The following is a 26,533-nucleotide window of genomic DNA, read 5'->3' on the forward strand; positions in this document are numbered from 1 at the left end:
ACTTCTATGTCCCAGTCCTATAAACATAATGGTTAATAAAGAAGGTAAAATACAACTTAGTGAAGTAACCAGCTTCCTCCTCTTGTCCGCAATGGACAGACATTCAATCTTCTCTTCCATTATCATCATCAGGTTAAGGTTGCCTTTATCCACTGTCCTATTGTTCAGTAGGCGAAAGTGAGGACTGCAGATGCTGGAGATCAGAGCTGAAAATGTGTTGCTGGAAAAGCGCAGCAGGTCAGGCAGCATCCAAGGAACAGGAGAATTGACGTTTCGGGCATAAGCCCTTCCTGAAGAAGGGCTTATGCCCGAAACGTCGATTCTCCTGTTCCTTGGATGCTGCCTGACCTGCTGCGCTTTTCCAGCAACACATTTTCAGCCCTATTGTTCAGTAAGCAGGCATCAGAGCAAAAGAAAGAAACACAAGCAACATGCGATAAACAATATATTAATATAAACTGGTCTTCTTCATGATTCGAAGGAACTCTTGTTCATTGACTTCCCCATCTCCGTCTCGATCTGCTTCATCAATCATTTCCTGTATATTGACAAGAAAAAGGTGAGGAAGAATTTTTTTTTAATTCCCAAAGATATGCTTTGTTGCAACTTTTACTACAATTATAAGTGTAAAGTTGTCTGTGAAGGAAGTTTGTATTCGAATAGAAAAAAAAAGTTGAAAAGCTAGTTAATATTAAAATAAAAATTCCCTGATCAATGAGAACCTAAATCATGGAGATTAAGTAACTTAAAGGTGTTCCGACCTCCAAGACACACAGTAACAGTGGTAGGAGTTCTTCCTCTCACAAAATATTAAGTAGACTTGCTGCTAGAAGTTCCTCACCATATTTTCTCTGAGACTAATTTAATATTCCATTTTTAGTTCTGTACAGATTCACTGTGGCCATTCATCTCATTCATTGCTAACAACGGCCAGACAACATTTTATGTCTGTTTTTATTCAGCTCTGGTAAAATTTTAGGAAGAATTAGGAACAACCTAACAATTCTGCACCAATTTCTCCCTCTTTGCCCTGAGAGGTCCTCGACTCCACTCGCTACCTGCTCACAGTGATTCAAGTTTTGGCAGAGAAGGTTAAAAATCAACTTGATCCTCCCAGCTTTGGAGCATCTTTTGCTTAGATTCATACCCAATGGCACTAGTGCCAGTTGTGAATCAGGTTCTTATAAATATTTGAGTGGTTTGCTTTAACAACTGTGATTTCAAACTGTGATGATAAACGGTGCTGAGATATGGTTCCTTATCCTTGTCCTCATCCTTTTGTTTGCTTAAAAAGGCACTATTGTGTCAAGGACTTCATCTATTAACATACTGATATGGTTTCTTTAGAATCTACTGTCTTAGCCATTTTGAACATGTTACAAGCTGCAAAGTTAGCAGTTTTCAATGAGAAACTGACAAGTACATGGAGCAGAAAAGCTTTTCCCACTCAATGATCTTTATCGTAACACCACCTATGAGTTTTGGTTTGCTATCCCTCACTGTTAAAAATTCTGTCACTCTCAAATTTAAAAATTATTAAGCAATCTGCTGTATTTTTTTGTGGAAGAAAGTTCCATATTTTTGCAGTGTTTTCTAACTTCACTCCCAAATGACCAGACTCAAAGTTTTTGACCCTTTGTCTCAGACTCTCCTATGAACCTTACTTTAAAATTCCTAAATCCACCAAGAACATTTTTATACAGCACATTTTGCATAATAAAATGCCCCAACCCACTTGAACAAGTGTTTTTTTTTAAAAAGTGACACACTAAGCCCTATTGACCAATGGCTTTGTTAAACAAAGGAACAGCTTAAAGTATGAAAGACATGAAGAGGCATTTCAGAAGGAACTCAGGGCTTAGGACCTTGGCAGCTGAAGCATGGCAGCACTGTGGAATGATTAATATTGAAAGTGCTCATATGAGGCCAGCATGCCTTGCATGTATGAGACGGGGGGAGAGAGGTGGCCTTGGGAGAATTTGAAAGCATGGATGATAATTTTAAAATATTGACATTGCCTAGCTGGGAATAAATGTAAGTTACCAAGCAAAGGAAAGATGGATGAACAGAACTTGGCATGTGTTAAGACATAGAATTAGGGAGACAAACCAGGAGTGTGTCAGAATAGCCAAGTCTAAAAGTAACAAAGTCATAATTGGGCATTTCAACTGTAGAAAAGGCAAGGACATGGAGTTGAGCAATGTTAGAAAAGTGGAATTGGGTAATTGAGTTATAGGGATATGTAGTAGAAAGCTCACCTGAGGGTGAAACAAGACACTAAAGTTTGAACAGTTTTCTTCAGCCTCAGAAAAATACCAAAGAGAAAAGGTGAAGCTGGTAGCAAGAATACACAGTTAGTGACAGAAGCACATGGCCCAGATAGCAGATTATCATCAGAATAGACTTGATGAATGGTAATACTCCAAAATTACTCATTTACCTACAAGCGATTATTCTCACCAAAATTACAGTCTATAGAGTCATAGAACATAGAAAAATACAGCGCAGTACAGGCCTTTTGGCCCTCGATGTTGCACCGATCCAAGCCCATCTAACCTACACCAGCCCACTATCCTCCATATGCCTATCCAATGTAGTCAGAGGTCTACAGCATGGAAAAAGGCCTTTCAGCACAACTTGCCCACGCTACCCAGTTTTCACAATTAAATTAGTCCCATTTGCCTGCATTTGGTCCATATCCCTCCATATCTACCCATTCATGTACCTGTCTGAAAAATATAAAAATCAGTTTAATTAGTGCTAGGCCCAGCTGGACTTGTTGGGGTGGAAAGGGAGCGAGCAGGTGGGCTCCAGCATAGGCACTTCATTGGGAGTAGTTGAAGGTGTTGTTTCCAGCAGGGTGGGGACTGAGTAAGAATGTGGGTTTTTAAGGGGACAGCAGTAAAGATGGTGTAGCAGGTGTCACTTAGAGGCTGCAGAATATGACCAGAAGGTTGAAGAAGGCCAAATGCCCTCAAAATGGATGGAGCAGTTTTTGTCAGGTGTGTCTAGGAAGGGTTCCTGATGCAATATGTAGATAGGCTGACTAGAGCGGAGGCCATATTAGATTTGGTGCTTGGCAATGAACCATGCCAGGTGTCAGATCTTCTGGGAAAGCATTTCGGTGATAGTGATCACAACTCGACCTCTACTATACCCATGGAGAAGGACGGGAGCAGATGGTATGGGAAAGTATTTAAGTGGGGGAGGGGGAATTACAATGCTATTAGACAGAAACTGGGGTGCATAAATTGGGAACAGATGTTCTTAAGGAAATGCACAACAGAAATGTGGAGGTTGTTTAGGAATCACCTGCTAATAGTGCTGGACAGGCTTGTCCCACTGAGGCAAGGAAGGGATTGGTTAGTTGAAAGAACCTTGGGTGACAAGTGATATGAAACATGTAGTCGAGAGGAAGAAGGAAGCTTACCTAGGATTGAGGAGACAAGGATCAGGTAAGGCTTTCAAGGGTTACAAGGTAGCCAGGAAGGAACTGAAGAAAGGACTTAGGAGAGCTAGAAGGGGGCATGAAAAAGCTTTAGCGGGTAGGATTAAAGAAAACCCTAAGATGTTCTACACTTATGTGAGGAACAAGAGGATGACCAGACTGAGGGTAGGGCCAATCAGGGATAGTAGAGGGAAATTGTGCCTGGAGGAAGGAGGGGAGGTCCACAATGAATACTTTGCTTCAGTATTCACTACTGAGAGGCACCTTGATGTTTGTGAGGACAGCATGAAACAGACTGATATGCTAGAACAGGTTGATGTTAGGAAGGAGGGTGTGCTGAAACCTTTGAAAATGATAAAGATAGATAAATCCCCTGGGCAGGATGGGATATACTCTAGGTTACTATAGGAAACAAGGGAAGAGATTGCTGAGTCTATGGCGATGATCTTTGTGTCCCTGTCCACTGGAGTAGTACCACATGTTTGGAGGGTGGCAAATGTCATTCCCTTGCTCAAGACAGTGAATAGGACAATCCTGGGAATTACAGACCAGTCAGTCTTGTGTTAGTGGTAGGCAAAGTATTGTAGAGGATTCTAAGAGACAGGATTTACAATTACTTGGAAAACCATAGTTTGATTAGAGACAGTCAGTATGGCTTTGAGAGGGGCAGGTCATGCCTCACAAACCTTATGGAATTCTTTGAGGATGTGACAAAATCACGTTGAAGAAGGTAGAGCAGTGGACGTGGTGTACATGGATTTCAGCAAGGTGTTTGATAAGGTTCCCCGTGGTACGCTCGTTCAGAAATAAGGAGGCATGGGATACAGGGAAACTGGTCTGTCTGGATACAGAATTGGCTGGCCCACAGAAGACAGAGGGTGGTGATAGATGGAAATTTTCAGCCTGGAGCTCGGTAACCAGTGGTGTTCCACAGGGATCAGTTCTGGGATTTCTGCACTTTATGATTTTTATAGATGACTTGGATGAGGAAGTGGAAGGGTGGCTTGTAAGTTTGCTGATGACATGAAGGTTAGTGGAGTTGTGGACGGTGTGGAGGGCTGTTGTGGGTTGCAACGAGACATTGACATGATGCAGAACTGGGCTGATAAATGGCCAATGGAGTTCAATGTGAAGAAATGTGAAAAGTCATTCACTTTGGAAGGTCGAATTTGAATTAAAAAAATACAGGGCTAAAGGCAGCATTCTTGGCAGCATGGAGGAACAGAGGAATCTTGGGGTCCATGTCCATAAATCCTGACAAGTTGCCACCCCAGGTTGACAGGGTTGTTAAGAAGGTGTTTGGTATGTTGACTTTCATTAGCAGGGGGATTGAGTTTAAGCGCTGCGAGGTTATCTCCGTCCAAGGCCTCAGAGGATCCTTCCACATCTGGCAGAGATTTTCCTGCAATCCAAACACTTCACCTGCTGTGTACACTGCTCTCAATGTGGTCTCCTGTAAACTGGGGAGACAGGATGCCAACTCATGGAACGTTTCAGGGAACATCTCTGGGATACATACACTAAACAACACCACCGCCCTATTGCAAACCACTTCAACTCCCCCTCCCACTCTGCCAAGAACATGCAAATCCTGGGCCTCCTCCACCACCAAATTCAAGCCACCTGACATCTGGAGGAAGAACGCCTCACCTTCTGCCATGAGACCTTCCAACCACAAGGCATCAACATCAACTTCAGCAGTTTCCTCTTCTCCCCTCCCCCATCTCATCCCAGATCCAACCCTCCAACTCAGCACAGTCTTCTTGAACTGTCCTATCTATCCAACTTCCTTCTCACCTATCCCCTCCACCCTCCCCTCTGACCTATCACCATCACCCCCCACCTGCATCAACCTATCGCCTTCCCAGCTACATTCCCCCAGCCCTACCCCAATCCTCCTATTTATCTCTCAGCCTGCTTCCGCTCCCCACCACAAAATTCTTGATAAAAGGCTTATGCCCGAAACGTCAACTCTCCTGCTCCTCTGATCCTGCCTGACCTGTTGTGCTCTTCCAGTGCCAGAGTTTTCAACCCTGACTTTTCTAGGTGTTTTAAGCAGCTGTACAGTGAATATTCCAGGAGTGATGCAGATGGTCAAAATCCCTCTGTTTTAAACAAAACAGAATTTATTTACAGAGTACCAAATGAAACACAAACAAAAGAAACAAAATACACAATAACAACCTCGCTGAAAACCCAATGGACTCTATTGCAACTTAATCATGCTATTCCAAATATCTGCAACATCCCCATAAACACCCCTTTGGCAATAAAGTTAAAAATCAAACATAGGTTCTTACAGGAGAGATGTCAAAGAGAGACAGGATCAGCATGGAACTGTTTCTTTGACCAGCAACCTAAAAAAAAAACTGATTGCTTGCTAAAACCAAACCAAACCAGAGAAACGTGTCAAAAAGGGTAGTGCTAGAAACGCACAGCCGGTCAGGCAGCATCTGAGGAGCAGGAGAGTCAATGTTTTGAGCATAAGCTCTTCATCAGGAATGTCTGATCTCCAGTATCTGCAGTCCTCACTTTCTCCAAACCAGAGTAAAGCTGACCTGGGAGAACTGGCCACTCACATTTCATTGTACAAGCTCATGTCTCATGAACTTGATTGAGTTTTTTGAAGAAGTAACAAAGAGGAATGATGAGCACAAAGCGGTAGACGTGATCCATATGGACCAGTAACGCGTTTGGCAAGGTTCCCCATGGTAGACTGGTCAGCAACATTAGATTTCATGGAATACAGGGAGAACTAGCCATTTGTATGCAGGACTGGCTCGAAGGTAGAAGACAGTGGTAGAGGGGATTTCAGACTGGAGGCCTGTAACTAATGGAGTGCCACAAGGATCGGTGCTGGGTCCACTTCTTTTAGTCATTTATAGAAATGATTTGGATGTGAATATAGGAGGTATAGTTAGTAAGTTTGCAGATGACACCAAAATTGGAAGTGTAGTGGATAGTGAAGAAGATTACCAAGGACCTCAAGGGGTCTTGATGAGATGGGCCAATGGGCTGATGAGTGGCAGATGGAGTTTAATTTAGATAAATGTGAAGTGCTGCATTTTGGAAAAGCAAATCAGAGCAGGATATGTACACTTAAATGATAAGGCCCTGGGGAGTGTTGCTGAAGAAAGAGACCTTGGAGTGCAAGTTCATAGTTCATTCAAAGTGGAGTTGCAGGTAGATAGGATAGTGAAGGCGGTGTTTGGTATGCTTTCTTTTATTGGACAGAGCATTGAGTACAGGAGTTGGGAGGTCATGTTGAGGCTGTACAGGTCATTGGTTAGCCCACTTTTGGATCATTGTGTGCAATTCTGGCGTTGTGTAACTTGAAAGGGTTCAGAAAAGATTTACAAGCATATTGCCAGGGTTGGAGGATTTGAGCTGCAGGGAGAGGCTGAATAGGCTGGGGACATTTTCCCTGGAGCATCAGGAGGGTGAAGGGTGACAAGGAACATGGATAGGGTAAATAGACAGGGTCATTTCTCTGTGGGTGTGGGTGGGTGGGTGTGGGTGTGGGTTGGGGGGGGGGGGGGGGGGTCCAGAACTAGAGGGCATAGGTTTAGAGTGAGAGGGGAAAAACTTAAAAGGGACCTAAGGGGCAACTTTTTCATGCAGAGGGTGGTGCATGTATGTTATAAGCTGCCAGAGAAAGTGACGGAGGCTGGTACAATTACAACATGTAAAAGGCATCTGGATGGGTATGTGAATAGGAAGGGTTTAGAGGGATACGGGTCAAGTTCTGGAAAATAAGACTAGATTAGGTTCAGATATCTAGTCAGTATGATTGGGTTGGACTGAAGGGTCTGTTTCCGTGCTGTACATCTCTTTGACTCTCAGTGCTTTTTTTAAAAAACTTAAAGGTGTTGAAGAAATGAACAAGAGGGAAATTTAGATGACCTAGACCTCATCAATCTACCTCTAGCAGATACACCTGTCCATGACAATATCAGTAGGAATGAGCACACCACAGATCTTGAGGAGATCAAGTCCTGTCTTCACACTGAGAATATCTTCCATTGTGTTGTTTTCTGGCATAATCACTGTTAAACGAGATTCATTTGAACACAACTAGCAATCAAGACAAAGAATCCATGAGGAACCATGGGCCATCAACAGAACTATACTCAAACGCAACTACAACCACGTGGCTCAGCATATCCCCCACTCCACCTTTATCATTCAGCCATGGAATAAACCCCTGGTGTAATGAGTTGCATGCATGCATGTTAGGAGGAGGTCCACCCATACCTAACAGTTCAACCCAGTGAATCTGCAGCACAGAATTACATGTCTCTCAAACAGCATAAGCAACCAGAGATAGACAGGCTAAGCAATTCTACAACTTACTGATCTAAGCTCAGCAATCCTCCCACATTCAGTCTTGAATGGGTTTGGACAATTAAACAACAAGTAGAACAGGAGGGTCCACAAATATCACTATATTCAATTTTTTTTGGGGGGGTGGGGGTGGCGGTAAAGAGGGCCTAGCACTTCAGTGCAAAAAACAAGGCTGAACTAACCACAACAATTTGCAGCCAAACTGTCAAATGGATGTTACATCTTGGCTTCCCTCTGGGGGATCCCAGCGTCATAGATGCCAGTCTTCAGTCAATTTGAGTCACTCCGTGTGATATTAAGAAATACCTGAAGGCAAACATTACTGCAAAGTCTCAGGCAGTAAGTCTCAGAATGGAAGATGTGCTCCAGGATCAGCCATATCCCAAGCCACGCTGTTCCAGTACAACCACAATAATGGCATTTACTTAATGTGGAAAATTGCCCATGTATCTGTGGCATCAAGGACCCCTTAGCAAAACTGGAGTTGGGGGGCGGGGGGAGCTCCTTCCTACCCTCACGGTTGAAGTCATACCTGACATAAGGAAAGATGGTTGTAGTTGTTGAAGATCAGTCTTCACAGTTCAAAGACATCTCTGCAAGTGTTCTGCAGGGTAGTGTCCTAGACTCAGTCATCTCCAGCTATTTCATTAATGACATTCCCTCCATCAAAACCATTCGTGATACCCCAGATACAGAAATAGTCCATGTCCAATTGCATCAACACCTGGGTAATATTCAAGCTTGGGCTGACAAGAGTAGAGTAAAATTAATGCTGTACTAGTGCCAGGCAATGACCATCTCCAAAAGAGAGAATCGAACCCTCGTCCCTTGAATTTCAACGGCTTTATAATAATTGAATCCCCAATATCAACAACCTGGGGTGCATCATTGACCAGAAATTGAATGGAATGCAGGAGCAAATTGTTACAAATGCTGGAATCTGTACTGAAAACAAAAAGAAATGCTGGAAATCACAGTGGGTCAGCCAGCATCCATGGAGACAGAGAAAGATAACGTTTCAAGTCTAGATAACTCTTCATCACAGCTGGCATCTACACTCAAAATGCTAGCTTGCTGGGTCCCCATGTATGCTGCCTGACCTGCTTCAACTTCCAGTCTTTTTTGTTTTCAGAAATTGAACTGAACTCGCTACACAAATACTGTGACAACAATAGCAGGTCTGAGACTAAGAATCCAACTAACTCACCTCCTAACTCCCAAAAGCCAATCCACAATTTACAACACAAGTCAGGAGTGTGATGGAATACTCCTCACTCTCCTGGATCAGTCCAGTTCAAACAATACTCAAGAAACTTGACACCAACTAAGACAAAGCAGCCTATTTGGCTAGTATTTCATCCTCAAACATTCACTTACTCCACCACCAACACTCAGTTACATCATTGTGTAATCTGTACAAGATGCACTGCAGACATTCATCATGGCTCCTTGCACAGCACCTTCCAAATCCATGACTACCATCTGGAACAGTACTATGGGTGTATCTACACCTCGGACAGCATCACAGATGAAGCTACACCAAACAAACTGCAGTGATTCAAGAAGACAGTTGACCACTTTTTCAGGGTATCAAGAGATGGGCAATAAATCCTGGCTCAACTAGTGAAGCCCACAATCCTTGAACTAATTAAAAACAAAAACTAAGCTACACAGATCTGGTTAGATGCTAATTCTTAATGTTAAGTTACCTTTATTCTGGACTCCAGGCAACAAAAAAAAACAATTTTATGTAATCACTCATACTCTTGGAACATTCTCTTCAATCTACACTGTATTCTTATCAGGACTAATTCTTTTGTTGCCCTGAACTGTAGATATTATTTCAAATATAGACTAAACAGAACTTTGAATAACTGTTGCACATTATATTCAAACTTCTAATTATAAAGACTAATATTTCGTTCAACTCTGTTTTCTTATATAAAGTTGTGGAAATATTTACAAAACCTATATAACTAAAACTAAAATAACTATAGAACAAATCAGAATGGTAACTCAAGAGGAAAACTGCAAATGCTGAAATCCAGAATGTAAAATTAACTTAATGGAAATGCTCAGCAGATCTAAGTAGCATCTGCAAACAAAGAGCTTTAATCTGTTGCGTTTAGCCATCTTTCAGGTGAAGCTTTAAACCTCAATACACTTGCTTATTCAGCTGCATGTAAAAGATCATGTGGCACTTCCTTAAAAATAGTATGGATTCTCTATATGTACTGATTATCATTCTTGCTAATCAACAAATGGATTGATAGATTATTTATCTAGGTTGTTTTTTGCGAGGCCTTGCAATGTGCAAATTGGTTGGTACTTTTACCCACATAAAAAGTGATTGCCCTCAAAAAAATAATGAATTGATTGTAAACACTTTGAGGCAAGGGGGTTGTGCAATGCACTAAATAAATGTGCACTCTTTCTTTTACCGATCACATAATACATTCACCTGCAATTCTTCGTCCGTGAGATTTTCTCCAAGTTCTTTTGCTACACGTTTCAGATTTTTGAATGAGATTCGCCCAGTTTCATCATCATCAAACAGTCTAAAGGCTTTCAAAATTTCCTCCTTTGTATCTTTCTCAGCCTGAGAAAAGTAACCAAATACAGACATTCAGTTTCCAATTTTATAAAATATTTTTTAGAATTTCATGCATCAAATAAGCTTTTTAAAAGCATTGTAATGTCATACAAGGGAGAAATATGACAAGATGCTGCTAAACATGGAAATAGCAGTCAACAAATTCAAGCCTTGCAACACCTCTAAATATTGCAGATAGTTTGTTTCTTTATAAATAAAGATTAACATTGGGTGCATACCAAACCCTATACAATTGACATTTCTTTTTATTTATATAGAATGGCCCATAATTTGGAGATGGCAATGACAGTGAAATGGAGTTAATTAACTATCAATTGTGGACTTCTTTCCACAGTTCATTCTGCTACAATTTTGTGTTTATTTCTTTAAGGTATGTGGAGGTCACTGGCTCAGCATGTGTTCATTGTTGAAATGGTGGTGGTAGGATATCAATGAACTGTGACAGTCCGTGAGGTGTAGGTGCAGCAGCATAGTGTTATTAGGTTTGACTCAAAGTGTAAAAGCTCCAAGTCAGAATGACTCGTAACTTGAGGGAGAATCTCTAAGTGGACGTATTCCCATACATCTGCTATCCTGGTTTGTGTGGTAAAAGTTGCAGATTTGGAAGGTGTTGTTGAAGAAGCCCTGATGAATTGTGGCAGTGTACATCTACCATTGTGTCCGTAGTGGAGGGAGTGAATGTTTAAAGTGGTGAAGAGTGCAAATCAACCTGCTTTGCCCTGGATGGTGTTGAGCTTGTGAATGTTATTGGAACTGTACTCATCCAAGCAAGTGGAAGATATTCCATCATACTCTTAACTTAAGTCTTGTAGATGATGGAGACATTAGACAGGCAGGGGTTAATTAATAAGTAATTTGTAGAAAGTAAAGTAGTAGTGAGTTGGGAAGAAATTGGAGAGTTTGGAGGTTTTCAGCATAAAGTGCTACAGCAAAACCCACTTCTATAGATCAAATATTTGTCTCCTTTAATTATAACTTTTAAAAAGAGACAAATGCAACATTTGAGATTTTTTAAAATTACCATTTTGTGTGTGATGACTGCCAAAAATTCATTAAAGTCTATTTTCCCAGTGCCTTCCTTATCAATTTCTGCAATCATTTTCTTTATTTCTTCTTTCTTGGGTTCAAATCCCAAAGCTCTCATTGCAACCTGAAGAAAAAAATGAAGGACACGGTTATTGTCATTTAAAAGTAGGATTATATTTCTGAAAATTGTGATTTTAGGTGAAAAACATTCAAATGAAGCACTGACTGTTAAAACTGAATATGGTGCCATAGTACAATGTAAAAAAAAAAGTAAACCTATACCCTTCACGATTAAATACAGTTTCACCTGCATTTAAAGTTTTTAAGTTCTTACATTAGTAACTAACTGAAAATACATGTAAAAATTCAGAAGGAAATAGTGTTCTACAGTGTTGTTAGATTGACCAGGTCCATCTACTGGCAGAAGTTGGTCAGTGCAGTTGGACACCAAAGACTACATACACTGACTGACTAATTCCACTAGATTGAGCCCAAGAACCCGGTTCAAATTCAAATGCAGTTGTGTACTGATTTGCAATTGTGACAGATGCTGACAACGTATGCAAAGGATGCTAAAACAAAAATGGCAACACAAAATGGAAAAAAAAAGACTCCAAAGAACAAATGACATTGAAACAAAATAACAGGACATTAAATTAGGACAACATGCACATGTTGTGGTCAACATTATGCTGAAAAACGTTGACTTGTGGATGCACACACATTCAGTCAAATGATCCACCATTGTTAAGAAATTGATCTAAACGGTAAGTGATTCATTTGCATAGGTAAAGAACAGATGTTATGCAGCTGAACCCATACAACAAATGTAATATGTTTTATTCAGTTTGACATTCTTCTGCACTTGCAAAAATCCACCACAGGTAGGAAATGTTCATGTGTAAATTAACATTTGGACAGAGGAAGGAAGCAAATTCAAAACCTTGCAAAAGCAGTACAGTTCAGCCCAAAAGATTCATGCTGGTGTCTTACTCTCTACAAAAGCCTTTTCATTTAGCCTACTCAACATTTTGTAAATGTTTTCTCTTGTGCCCATATCACTTTCACTTGATTTATAAGTTTTGCAGGTGCAACACAATACTGATATTCACTTATCGTCAGCAACAATTTGAGGAAGGTTTGGGCAGTACTTCAGACAAAAGAACAGTACTGCAGACAGTACTAGGACCAAGGCACTAATTTAAGAACCAGAATCTCAAAGTCATAATCTCGAAGTTAATCCAAAACTAGCATTTTAAACTTGAATGAAGGGCAAGCATGAGGATATGAAAGCAAAACTAGTTACCATGAACTGGCAAAAAAAGGCTAAGGAACATGTCAGTAGATATGTTGTTGTACACATTTAGAGGGATATTTCAGTATACACAGAATATTATATCCCAATGAGAAAGAAAACTTCTAAGGGGAATGCCATCATTGTGGTTAATTCAACAAGTTAAAAATAGTGTAAAAAAAATCTGTGCTGTATAACCCCATGACTCTATAAAAAGCATGTCATTGTGCAAACATAAGAACATGAGAAATAGGAGCAGGAATAGGCTATTTGGCCCATCGAGTCTGCTCCACTAATCAATAAGTTCATGGCTAATCTTTTCAGGGATTCGGGTCCATTTATCTGCCCATTCACCATAACCCTTAATTGCTTTATTGTTCAAAAATCTATCTTTGCCTTAAAAACATTCAACAAGGTAGCCTCAACTACTTCACTGGGCAGGGAATTCCACAGATTTACAGCCCTTTGTGTGAATAAGTTTCTTTTCAACTAAGTTCTAAACCTGCTCCCCCTTATTTTGAGGCCATTCCCCCTGGTTCTAGTTTCACCCGCCAGTGGAAAAAAACCTCTATGCTTCTATTTCCTTCATAATTTTATGTTTCTATATGATCCCCCTTCATCCTTCTAAATTCCAATGAATATAGTCTCAGTCTACTCAAACTCTCCTCAACCTTCACAATACCAGGATCAACCTCCAGTGCCAGTACATTCTGTCTCAACTAAGGAGACCAAAACTACACATAGTACTCCAAAGGTGGACAGCAGGTCAGAACATTAGACAGAGTACTAGAAAATAGCAAAGATTGACTAAATATTAATGAGAAAAAAATAGAATACAGAGAAAGTTGGCTCGAAATATAAAAACAGATTCTTTTCAAAATAAGTTTACAAAGTGAGCATTGGTCCAATAGAATGTGAATCTAGAAAATGGTCATGGCTGCTAGACCTACCAGTAAGAGTGAAAAAACATACTTGACCAAATCCTCTCTAGTAGCAGATGTATGTCTCTATGGCAGTATCAACAGGGGTGACCACCACACTTTCCTTGTGGAGATCATGTTCCAGCTTTGTTCAGGATAACCTCCATCTGGATATTCCATTGTCTGGTACTATCACACTGCTAAATGGAATAGCTTTTGAACAGACCTAGCAACTCCAGACTGGGTATCCATGAGACATTCGGACTCTTCAGCAACTGATATGTATTTGACCACAATGTGCAATGTCATGGTTTGGCTCATTACCAATGGAAGATGGTTGTGAGGTCAGTCATCTCAGCTCCAGTGTATCCCTGAATAATTTTTTTCAGGAAGTGTCCTAGGCCCAGCCATCTTCATTGCTTCATTAATGTCCTTCTCCATCATAATGTCAGAAGGGGATTTTTGCTAATTGCACAATTTGTGACTCTAATACTAAAGCAGTCCATACCCAAATGCACCAAGATGTGAGTATTATCTAAATTTGGGCTGACAAGTAGCAAGTATCGGCACGGTGGCTCAGTGGTTAGCACTGCTGCCTCACAGCACCGGGGTCCCAGGTTCAATTCCAGCCTTATGCGACTGTGAGCGTGGAGTTTGCACATTGTCCTAGTGTCTGTGTGGGTTTCCTCCGGTTTCCTCTCAGTCCAAAGATGTGCAGGCCAGGTGAATTGGCCATGCTAAATTGCCCATAGTGTTAGGTGCATTAGTCAGAGGGAAAAGGGTCTGGGTGGGTTACTCTTCGGAGGGGCGGTGTGGACTGGTTGGGCCGCAGAGCCTGTTTCCATACTGTAGGGAATCTAATGAAATAAAATAAGGAGACTGCACATGAACTGAGCAGATATTTTACATCAGCCTTCTTTATAGAAGATGTAGGTAATATCCCAAAAATAGCTGTAAAAGGAGAAAAGTAACACCAAAAAATTTTAATTATCAGAGAAATGGTACTGAATGAATTGTTGCAACAGCTGTCTGACAAGTAATTGGGTCCTGATGGACTTCATCCTAGGATCCTAGAAGAGGAGGCTGGTGAGATAGTTGATGCATTGGCTTCAATTTTCCAAAATTTCTTGGATTCAAGAAGTACTCTTGTAAGATTTAAAAGACAACAAATACAACTCTTTTATTAAAATAAAGGAGACAGAAAACAGAATAACATAGGCGAGTTAACTTAACATCTCTTGAGGAAAATGCTAGAAGCTGTTACTAAAGACCTTATTGCAGGGCATGTAGAAAATTTCTCGGTGATCAGGTAGTGTCAACATATCTTTGTAAAAGGAATTTCCAAGTTTAACCAGTTTATTGGAATTCTTTAAGGAACTAACTTATGCTGTAGAGAAAGGGAGGCCAATGGATAAAACATATTTAGATTTCTAGAATGCATTTGATAAAGTGTCACATTAAAATTTGTTGTGGGAAATAAAACTCATGGCATAGGAGGTAGCATTTTAGCATGGATAAGAGATTGGCGAAGTAACATAACTAGAACAGTGTAAAAAGTTATTAGGGGTAGTAGGCACATGGAGTAGTCACGTCAGCAGTGATCTTATTGAGCAGCATAGCAGACTCGAGGGGCAGTGTGAAATACTCCTGATTCCAATTTGAATGTGTAACTCATACCTTTAATTCTTTGGCATCAATAGATCCAGCGCCGTCTGTGTCAAATAGGTCAAATGCTTCTCGTATTTCCTGTTTTTGTTCTTCAGTGATTTCTGGTTTTGGTCCAGGTTTCTTCCTTTGTACTGTTGTACTCAAAGATGTCTTTTTATAGGCAGAGGTCTGCAACATTGCAAATAATCATTTGTTTTCAAATTAGAAAGGATCCTGAGTATCCCATCAATATCTCTGACTGGAAGCATACTTCTTTGTGAATTTCAAAGACTTGCACTTATACAATGCCTTCAATCAAGTGAAATATCCCAAAGCACCACATGAGAAACAAATGGCAAAGTAAAGAGAGAGGGAATTACTGAAAGTACATTGAAATGGTGAGGTTAAACGAGTGTCTTAAAAAGGAGAAGAAACAGAAGTTATGTTTGGAAAGAAAATTCCACAATCTGGGACCCGAATGACTAAAGATGCAATCACCAACTGGTGATGATGGTAGTGTGAAAGGGGTTGGGGTTTGGGGGCGGGGCGATGGAGGGGAAGGCTCAGGGTCAGGGGAATACAAGAGGTAGATTGTTAGGTAGTACTTCATCTGGGCTAATATTTTAGTTGCAAAGTTTTAGATGAGTTAAAAATTTTGATGGTGGAAACTGGAAGGTTGGCCAGGAATAGATTAGATTGAATGTGGAGGTAACAATTTTGAGACTGAGGAATCCATTGACAGATGGCTGAGATAAAAATGGAGACAGATAATGTTTCCAATTTAAATAAGTATTATTTAATTGCAATGGAAAAAAATAGAGCCAGAAACATAACTTAGAGTTAAACAGGACCCTGAAGGTGCAAATTGTCTGATTCAGACCAAACTGGCCATGGAGGGATAGAATCAGTGGTATAGATAAGGATTCATGCTCATCTTAGCATTTTAAAATACCTGTGATCATGTGACATGCAGTCAGGTTATCCATATACAATGCTTCTCAAAACATGAGATATGTGCAGATATACCTGCAAGACTTATATTTGAAGCTGTAATGTTGGATACAAAATCTTACAATAATTTTGCATACAAATCCTTTTGTATTCTAGAATTCCTTCAAAATATGACAATTTGGGAGCGGGAAATCCTTCCACCAGAAATGGATAGGGTAGAGTGATAGTTGTTCTGTATATTTCCTCTGAAAGAAACGAGTGCAACAGATCTTGAAACCTTCCATAACCTCCCCAACTTTATCAAATTGCTCTGCCAATTTCAAACCCACGCTGCCTCTCAAGATGGTATCTCTTTTCTAGGGTGTGGTTTCATGTGTGCCAGGAACCTTGTATCTTGCCCACGTGGCTATTATTCATAAAATGACAGAGTACATAGCTATTTCTTCTGTACGTAATTACTTTTTTCACAGGCAGGGACTCAAGCAGGAGTCCTGCTTCACTTACAACAGTTACCCTCTAGTATCTAGATTGAACAAAATTTTAGCACTTAACCATGTGGCTAAATCAGATCCTTATGATCTCTTTTCCAGCAGGTTAGTTTAGCTAGCAATCAGAGAAATAGAGGGAGGGAGGGTTGGATGATTGAGAATGGAGGGAATGAGGTGAATATTCCTTCCTAATCCAGGGGATATGAAGACTGTGATGGTTGTGTTATCAGGCTACTCATCCAGGCCTGAACTAATGCTCCAGAGACTTAATTCCAATAGCACCACAGGAGCTGAGGAATTTAATTTTAATTAAATATGAATTAAAAGCTGGTAGTTTAATTCAATAACATAAAAAAAAAAGATGGTGTTGGTGGTGGGGACTATGAAACTACTGGATCATGATAAAAATCCATCAGTTTCATTGATGTCCTTTAAGGAAGGAAATCCAGCATCTTTACTGGTTTGGACTATGCAAAGGTAAACTAGCCATGGTCTTACCGTAAGGTTCCCTTTCATTAAAGAAGTATGACTAGTGATGGTTTAAACTGAGAGGTATCACATCTCAGGCAAAGAGGCTGAGAAGGAGACTCCTTCATAGTAACCTCAGCTGGTGTTGGCATCCATGCTGCTGACATCACTCTGTATTGCAATCAGCATCCAGCCAACTGAGCTAACCGATTTGGAATATGTATGATTCCAGACTTGCAGCAAAATGCTCAATTCAAGTATCCTCTGAAATGGCCTCAGAGGTCTGTGCCTAGCAGTGACTTCCAGAACCAGAGATCAATGTGTCCACACCAGTTGGTGTGCACAACTCCAAGCAGCTGGGCAGCTGCACAGCTTAAAGAGAACACAGAGACCACCCAGTGTTAACCTAAGCATGGTACAAAGGAATATCTTGAGTCAATCTTGCAAAGTCTAAAATCACTAACATATGAGGACTTTTGTCAAAATTGAGAGAACTATCACACAGACTGGTCAAGAATTCAGTGATTTTTCACAGAAATATCAATCAATCAACATCTCATACTCTAATATTATCACTATTTGTCTTCTTCAACAGTAGAATGGTGGCATAGTGACATAGAATTAGGACAGAATGGTCCAGAGAGAACACAACATTGATTCTGGATCCCAGAAAATTTCCTGGCACCGCTGATGGGAAATGCTCCGTATTACCAAGTACCTGTCCTGCCTCAGCTAATAAATCAGTGTTCTTACACTGAACAGCGTTTGAAGAACCACTGACAGCTGCAGAGTTCAATATATACTCTGGTGGGAGTCTTAAAATCTGTCACCAAATGTGTTCCAGCCAGAGGTCACCATGAAGGATTCTCCTTCATGACATCTCCCCTTGCAGAGACGTGGTGACACTCAGGTTAAACCATCAGCAGTCTCTCTCTTTCTGATAGAACAATAACCCTATGAGACGATGGTAACTGTCCCAGCTCGGCACGTCCTGAAGAACGCAGCTGCCAGACTGGGAGGTGGGAAGATTAATGAGACACAAACATACTCAGCTTCATCCTTCAGTCACAGATACATCTGTCCATTATAGTATTGGTAGGTATAACCACCACACACTCCTTGAGGAAATAAATATTATCTTTCAAGAGGACATACTCTGTATTGTGTTATGTGGCACTGCAATCATTGTAAATAAGATAGATTTAAAACACATACAGCAGCTCACAACTGGACATCCACGAGACTTAATGGACCACAAGCAGTAGCAGGGTTGTATTCAACCACAAATTAACTAAGTAGATCCTTCAGTCTATATTATCAGCAAGCAGCAAATAAATGTTGGTCAATGAAGAATGTAGAAGAAAATGCCAAGGTGAGCACTGGTATACAGTATACTCAATAATGAGGTGTGATCCTGGTGAGGCTACAACATAGGACTCCATGCACCCAGAGCAGCAGAAACAATATGATTTGAACACAGCCAAACAATTCTTAAGTCATGTGGGTATAAGAGTAGCTCAGGCACTGGATATTCTTATATTGAGTAACTTGCTTCTTGACTCTTAAAGTCTGTCCATCAGCTATTATTCAATTCTAGAGACTAAAGGTGACAAGGGAAGAGCAGGAGTATGATGTCAAGATCCGAGGATCAGTCACGGTCATGTTGAATGGCAGAGAGGCCTCAATGGTGTTGAATGGTCTACTCCCATTCCTATTTTCTACATTTCTATGTTTCTATCGGCAAAGCACAAATCAGAAGTGTGATGGAATTCAATGGATCCAAACAAAGTTTGACAGCTGTGTCACTTTCAGTTATGAATGATGGTGTGTTATTAAACAATTAATTGGAGGAAGGGATTCAAAGATATCCCTATCCTCACCAAGGAGCCTACCACATCAGCGCAAAAGACAAGATAAGAAGTGCCAAGTGGTTTCACATCAGAAGACAGATGGAAATCTGTTCTTCATTAATGCGGGAGATGAAACTAAAGATCTGCTCCGTAATGAAAAAAAATTGAAACCAGTGCAAATTAATGTGATTCTACATTCCTCCTGAGGTCCCAGCATCATAGATACCAAGGAGTCTTTAGCCAATTTGATTTAGTCCATGTGAAATCAAGAAATGTCTGAGTCCAGTGCACACAGCAAATGCATCTATGACTCTATGACATTCTGATGAAGAGTCACCAGATTCAAAACGTTAACTTTGTTTTCTCCCAAAATATGCTACCAAACCTGCTGAGTTTTGCTAGCAATTTCTGTTTTCATTTTGGAAACAACAAAGACTGTGGGTTTAGATGACATCTAGGCCACTGTGCTCAAGAACAAATCAGGCTCCCAGTCAAACTATTCCACTCTTATTGTTGTACAGATAGCAGTGTTGCATTATGAAAATTGACTAGGTATGTCATATTCATTTTAAAAAAAGGACAAATCCAATCAGGCCAATTACCAAGCTGCAACGGGAGTTGAAAGCAGGAGCAGACCTTTTGGCTGTACCACCAATGTTCTCTGTAAGCTGCATGCATGCATTTCCCATGATTGGCCACACACTGGTTGGTCACATCCAAATAGCCAAGGGAGGAATCCTCACCAGACCTCCTAAGTAGTATCTTCCCAAGAGCTACATATGAATAGCCAATGAAGGAATCATCAAAATGTCCACCCAGCACCTTTCCGACCCCTTCATATGAATGATGCATGAATCCCAGGATCCTTCACACACCAGAACAGAGTCCAGTACTTCTGAACTTGTGACTTAGCCACACAACTGCTTCCAACTCTAGACAAAACATTAACATTTGTGATTATCAAAGCAGCTAAACCCAATCATCTCCAGTCGGCTATTTGAGTTGAAAGCTATCAGAACAGGACTGGTACGTCGTGAAGAGTTAACAGTCTTCTCAGCAGTGACCAGGAGGATCAGGCACGAGGTACAGGAAAGAGGCAGCCACTCCAGAAGGAAGCAGCCATTCCAGAAGGAAGAAAGACATAAGACAAAGTAGCAAGTTATATCTCACTTTCATATTTTAAAACTTTGCTTTCTTGAGAAGTTTAAATATGTCCAAATGTAAAGCAAATGAGTCTTCAAAAAAGAAAGAAATCCTGAGCACATTTCACAATGGATTGGCTTTCTGAGGTCATCAAAACTGAAATGTCATCCTCAAAATAGAAACAGAATGCATGACTCGGTGACATTTTAACTTATTGTGAAATGTATGATCCAGAGTATAGTGAAAGTTCTCACTGATAATGTCATACATGCAGTAAAGATGAATACATCCATGTTTGCATACAAGACATTGATGATCATATGGCAAAGTAACTGACAGCATGTGCAGTGAGAATTACACCTTTGAATTTGTGGAGTGTATTGGTTTTATTACACAGACAGTTGATTGCGCAAATCACTATTTCATACATTGCTAATGGATGAAAGTATGAACATTTTAGTAGAGAAAAAAAATGTTGATTTTATACATTAAGTTTTGACCAGAATCTGAACTTGCTTACAATACTGCCTTTGCAGGAATTTTGAAACTCATTGATTGTAACAGTGCCTTGATGTGGCAGCAATCAATCAATTTTACATTCAGTTACCTTGATTTACAGAAGATGGCAAAGTTTACATCAGGCGGAGCCTCTGTTATGCTAGGAAAAAAAATGGAGTAGTCACAATCTTACAAAATTAACCATTTGTCAGAACAGCACTGCGTTGCTTACAGAGAAAATCTTAGAATTGGTGATGTTTGGATAGAGGGGTCAATTTTGCAAAGCTTCTAAGAACGTGTCCTATACAATGTTCAGGGATCAACTGTGAAGAACAGAAAAAATCTTTAACTTGCCCTAAATCACAATGTAATGCAGTGGCATTTCAACCTCTGAGTGATGCGAGGTGGCTGTCAAGATACTTTACAGTGAGTGCACTAATGGAAAAACCACAATGGCTCAATTGATTACTGCAGAGAGCAAGTGAATAAGTGCAATGATCCAAAAAACCAAATATTGCCTGAAGATGCTGACAAAGCCAAAATATTGCACTGTATTGACAGCTCTGAATGGTATTCTCGTTGAATTGATATCATTGTGCAAATTCTTGCAGAGAAGCTCTTTGACAACTATTGAAGCATGCAATTTCCTGAGGCCTAGATCAGTAAACTGAGAACCCAGTATCTAGGTGAACTAGGAGTGAAGAAGGTCCTGGCTGCTTTCAGTGATGTGGACACTGCAGGAGTCTTTCAATTTATTGAACACCTATGCAACTAATGGAAAGCAGATTTCCAGAAGAAGAATTATGAGAGTGGCATGCATTTGATCATGCTGCAAGAAACCAAGAAAAAAAGATTATGAATTTGGAAAGACAGTATTGTGCAACATATTGGAACATTCTACTTATAAATCAAAATATTATTAAAAAATGTGGCCACGAAGATACATGAGGAATGGTCTGACTTCAAATTTGTCATTGTGGAAAATGTCAAGACGGGTTCTATTCAAACATTCAGTGATTTGGTTAGCTATGCTCTAAAGGACGTCCAATTTTCTGGACATTTGTGCAACATCTCAGGCATCAAGTGTTGACTATGAGCGTGGATTCATCCTCATGAATTTGATAAGAGCAAATCGAGAAAGAGATTAGAAATAGAAAACTCTGCCGGATTTTCCTGCACATCCACCAACCTTATCTACTGTGTCCTGGCTTTCGATGTAGTCTGCTCTACACTGGGATACGGAAAGCCAACTCGCGGAGTGCTTCAGGGAATATCTCTGAGACACACGCACCCAACAACCCCACTGCCATGTGGCTGACCACTTCAACTCCCCCTCCCACTCCACAATGGACATGCAAGTCCTGGGCCTCCTCCACTGCCAAATCCAGGCCTATGCCTGGAGGAAGAACGCCTCATATTTTGCCTTAGGACCCTTCAACCACATGACATCAACGTCGACTTCATAAGTTTCCAAATTTCGCCTTCCCCCAAACTCATCCCAGATCCAACCCTCCAACTTGGCACTGCCCTCTTGACTGTCCCACCTGTCCATCTTCCTTCCCACCTGTCCACTCCATCCTCCCCACCAACCTACCACGATCACCCCTCACCTGCATCCACCTATCGCCTTCCCAGCTAACTTTCCCCCAGCCCCACCCCTAACCTCCTATTTATTTCTCAGCTCCCCCCCACCCCCCCAACCTTCCTGATGAAAATCTTATGCCCAAAACGTTGACTCTCCTGCTCCTCGGTTGCTGCTTGGCCTGTGTGCGTTTCCAGCGCCACACTTTTCGACACTGAGTCTCCAGCATCTGCACTCCTCACTTTCTCCCATTTTAGGTATTAGTCCAGTAAATCTTTTCTGAACTGTTTCCAATGCATTTAAAAACTGACATGTACTGAGGAAGAGTCACTGGATCCGAAATGTTGACTCCGATTTCTCTTCATAGATTCTGCCAGACCTGCTGAGCTTTTCCAGCAATTTCAATTTGTGTTTGAGACCAACAGTAGTCCAGATCTGGTCTCACTAATGCCCCGTATAACTGAGGCATATCTGCCTTATTTGTATTCTGTTCCCTTTGCAACAAATGATAAAATTCTATTAGCTTTCCTAATGACTTGCTGTACCTGCACACTATTTTTTCTGCATCATGCACTAGGATTGGCAGTTGTTCTGCATCCTTTCACCAATTAGACAATATGCTTCATTTTTTTATTCTTCCGACCTAAATAAACAATTCCACATTTTCCCACATTCCATTCAATTTGCCAGATCTTTGCCCACTCACTAAACTTAGCTTTATATTTTTGTAGCCTCCTATTTGAACTTCTAGCTTCAATCCTCAATATAGTCTTGGCCTAAAAATAATCAAAGGTGCTGAATTCTAGGGTGAGACGAGAGTGACTGCCCTCCTCATCAAGGCAGCATTTAACCAAGTATGGTATCAATAAGCCATAGTAACAGTGAAATTAATGACACCAAGTGTTCTTTTCCCCACATACAAGGCTTGGGCTAATAAGTGGCAAACAGTTACCGAGTGATCCAGGTTCAAGTCCCACCTGCTCCAGAGATTTGTAACACCTCTGAATAGGTTGATTGGACAAATAGGTTAATAAAAGTGGCAAGTAAAATTCACATCATACATATGTCAGGCAACGACTATTTACAACAAGGGAATGTAGCCATTACCCCTTTACATTCAATAGCATTGCCAGTACCAAATCGCCCACCATCAACATACTGAGGGTACAATTGACGAGAAACTTAACTGGACCCATCATACAAGCCATTTTTCTACAGGAATTGGTCATAGAATATTCTATGCTGAGTAGCTCACCTCATGCTCCCCAAAGCCTATCTATCTATTCTGATCTGAGGGATAGAAATGTCAAACAGGGTGTGGGGAGAGAGTACGATGTTGACAGAGATCAGTCATGATAACATTGAGTAGCAGAGCTTGTAGGAGAAGGTTCTGACTCCACTCTCCTCCCCTACTCCTGCTCCTATTTTCTATACTGTAAAGCACTAGTCAGAAATGTTAGGGAATACTCTTCACTTCCCTGGATGAGTACATTTCTATCAATACCTTAAGAAACTCAGCATCATCCAGAACAAAATCACCCGAGTGACTGATACCTCATCCACATTATTCACTCTCTCCACCACCAGTGCACTGTAGTTGCAATAACTGTTACGTGCAACATGCATTGAAGCAACTCATTACTTCTCCTGGAATGGATTATTAGCCACATCAAACTCTCACAGTTTCCTCAGCTATTTGATTTTTTTTTCAATATCAAGACTTATTTGACAGCATCTCACCTAGAAAAATACCATCAGCAGGAGCACGGAAACACCAACAAGTTGCCCTCAAAATTAAACAATAACCTGATTTTGAAATACATCGATGTTCTTGAATTACTGTTTAAAAAAAGAGAAGTCCAGGAACTCCCTTTCTTATAACTGTGTCTGTAACTTCACTGCACAGGCTGTAGTGCTTCTAGGAAGAGAGCTAAATGCTGATCTTTAACAGCAATTCCCACATATGATGAAGGAATAAATAGCAGTCAAGCCCACTAACGCTTCGCTAAAATCGGCCAATTCGCAACAAACTCTGGACACATGGCTCGTTAACACCATGCAATGCACTGTGACTTTTGTGACAAGTTTTCATATTCTTAGTTTGTACAACTGCTCTGTTTATCGTAGAATGACATAAAATTCTGATAAGTTGATGGAGTTTATACTGTAGATATAATTATTGCACAGTATTCAATGCTTGTTTTCCGTTAGTTAAGTACCAGTAGCACATTTTGCATTCATACTGAAGTATATGGATGCAGGTTTTCTCGCTGAGCTGGAAGGTTCATTTTCAGATGTTTTGTCTCTGTACTAGGTAACATCTTCAACGAGTCTCCGAATGAAGCACTGGTGGTGCCATGGAATGCCACGCTTCTAGGAATTCTCAACTGGAGCTTTGTCAACAAACACATTGACTTGGATCCCATTTACCACCCCCCCACCCCCCGAGAAAAGGAACAGGAAATTACATCACCATAGGAAATGATGTCACCATCCAAAGGAAATTCAAACATACAAATAGAAAGCGGGCTACACCACCAGTGCTTCATTCAGAGGCTCACTAACAATGTTACCTAGTATGGTAACGAAACGTCTGAAAACAAACCTTCCAGCTCAGCAAGCAAACCTACATCCAGAACCTCAACCTGAGCTACAAATCTTCTCAAAACCCGCTAAGTGAAGTATATTTTTGGAACAATTGATCACTCGTTATCAAGCTGTTGGTCCCACTTTCGTACATTGTAAGAGAAGATTCTGAACCCACTCTATCTTTACGAAGCTGCTTCTCCACACTCTTGTGCTATTTGGGTGGCACAGTGGTCAACATTGCTGCCTTACAGCACCATGGATCCATTTCCAGCTGTGGTTTACTGTTTGTGTGGAGTTTACATGTTCTCCCTATGTCTACATAGGTTTCTGCCACTGGCTCTGGTTTCCTTCCCCAGTCCAAAGATGTGCAAGTTAGGTGGATTGGCCATGTTAAATTACCTATAGTTTTCAGGGATGTGTAGATTAAGTGCGTTAGCTATTGGAAATGCAGGGTTATGGTTTAGGTCCAGAGAGTTGGTGTGGATTTGTTGGGCCGAATGGCCTGCTTCCATACTATGGGGATTCTATGAGTTCCAAAGCACAGGTTCCTCCTCATTCTTTTAGGAGCTGCTGACTATCTCTGTATCCTCCTTTCTCACACATTTGTTTTAAAATTGTGGCATGTGATAGCACTACCTTGATTGTTTGTCCAATTTGTCAATTTAATATTTGTTAAACATTTAGTATTTTCTCAGAAACTCTCCAAGTCTACCCATCAGGCATTTCTTTCCCATTTTTAGCTGGATATATACAAGTAGGTGAGTTGTTGTGCTTAGAACAAGTTCAATATTGCAAAGACCACATTTGAAAAGGAATTGAAGAGATGAAAACTGAACTGATGCTGCAAACCTTTCAAAATTAGGGAAGATGGTGGCATAGGAGAAATACACTGGACTAGTAATCCAGAGGCCTAGGCTAATGATCAAGAGACATGGATTCAAATTCCATGATGGCAACTGGTGAAGTTTGAATTTAATGAATAAACCTCGTATTAATAGTCTAATTAAACCATTGTTGATTATTGTGTAAAACAAATCCCCATGTAACTAACACCCTCTCAGGAAGGAAGAGAAGTGCCTTTACCTCATCTGGCTGACCTTTGACTCAGACCTACTTGTATCAAGTTGCTACAATGCTCAAGAAAAGGAATGAAACTGTACAGACCACCTGTCATCAACCTGCAGACAACTGCAATCCTAATGAAGTCACTTGCTATTCCTTCATTGTCCCACGGTTAAAATCTTGGAACCGCCTTCCTCAGAGCACTGCCGGTGTGCTGAGGACTGCTAGCAGTTCAAAAAAGCCACTCACCCTCTTCTCTAGCGCAGTTATGGGTAGGCAATACATATTGACCACATTCATGAATGAAAAATATGACTCCTAAATGCTGTGCAACCATCAGAAATCAATACACATTTAAACTGAAACTCTATTTCAGCCATGACAACAAATTTAGCAAAGACATCCTTAAACAATTTCTCTGTCATATGCCCTATGACAACTGTACAGAAAATGCTTCACATCCGTCTGTACAGAAACTGCAATATTCGTAAACAGGACTTTTTATTGCTGTCATCACCTGACTTTCTTTCCTTATCAATATAGAGTCATAGAGATGTACAGCATGGTAACAGACCCTTCGGTCCAACCTGTCCATGCCGACCAGATATC

At 40.7% G+C, this 26,533-nt stretch overlaps 1 protein-coding gene across 1 annotated transcript in view; it reads right to left on the bottom strand.

The window, feature by feature from the left end:
- Positions 1-344: 344 nt before the first annotated feature.
- The window catches only part of LOC122557197 (uncharacterized), a 28,145-nt gene continuing 1,956 nt past the window's right edge, over positions 345-26,533 (bottom strand). Inside the window, exons 2-5 of the mRNA XM_043704621.2 lie at positions 15,324-15,482; positions 11,428-11,556; positions 10,254-10,391; positions 345-538 (exon numbers count right to left, since the gene is read on the bottom strand). Of these exons, the coding sequence (XP_043560556.1) occupies positions 449-538; positions 10,254-10,391; positions 11,428-11,556; positions 15,324-15,482 (516 nt within the window). The 3' untranslated portion in view covers positions 345-448. The remainder of the gene's footprint in view (positions 539-10,253; positions 10,392-11,427; positions 11,557-15,323; positions 15,483-26,533) is intronic.

This window comes from Chiloscyllium plagiosum, unplaced genomic scaffold (assembly GCF_037043375.1).
Source record: "Chiloscyllium plagiosum isolate Xiang-an unplaced genomic scaffold, Cpla_swu_hap1 HiC_scaffold_11, whole genome shotgun sequence".
In the NCBI taxonomy this organism is placed as follows: Eukaryota; Metazoa; Chordata; class Chondrichthyes; order Orectolobiformes; family Hemiscylliidae; genus Chiloscyllium; species Chiloscyllium plagiosum.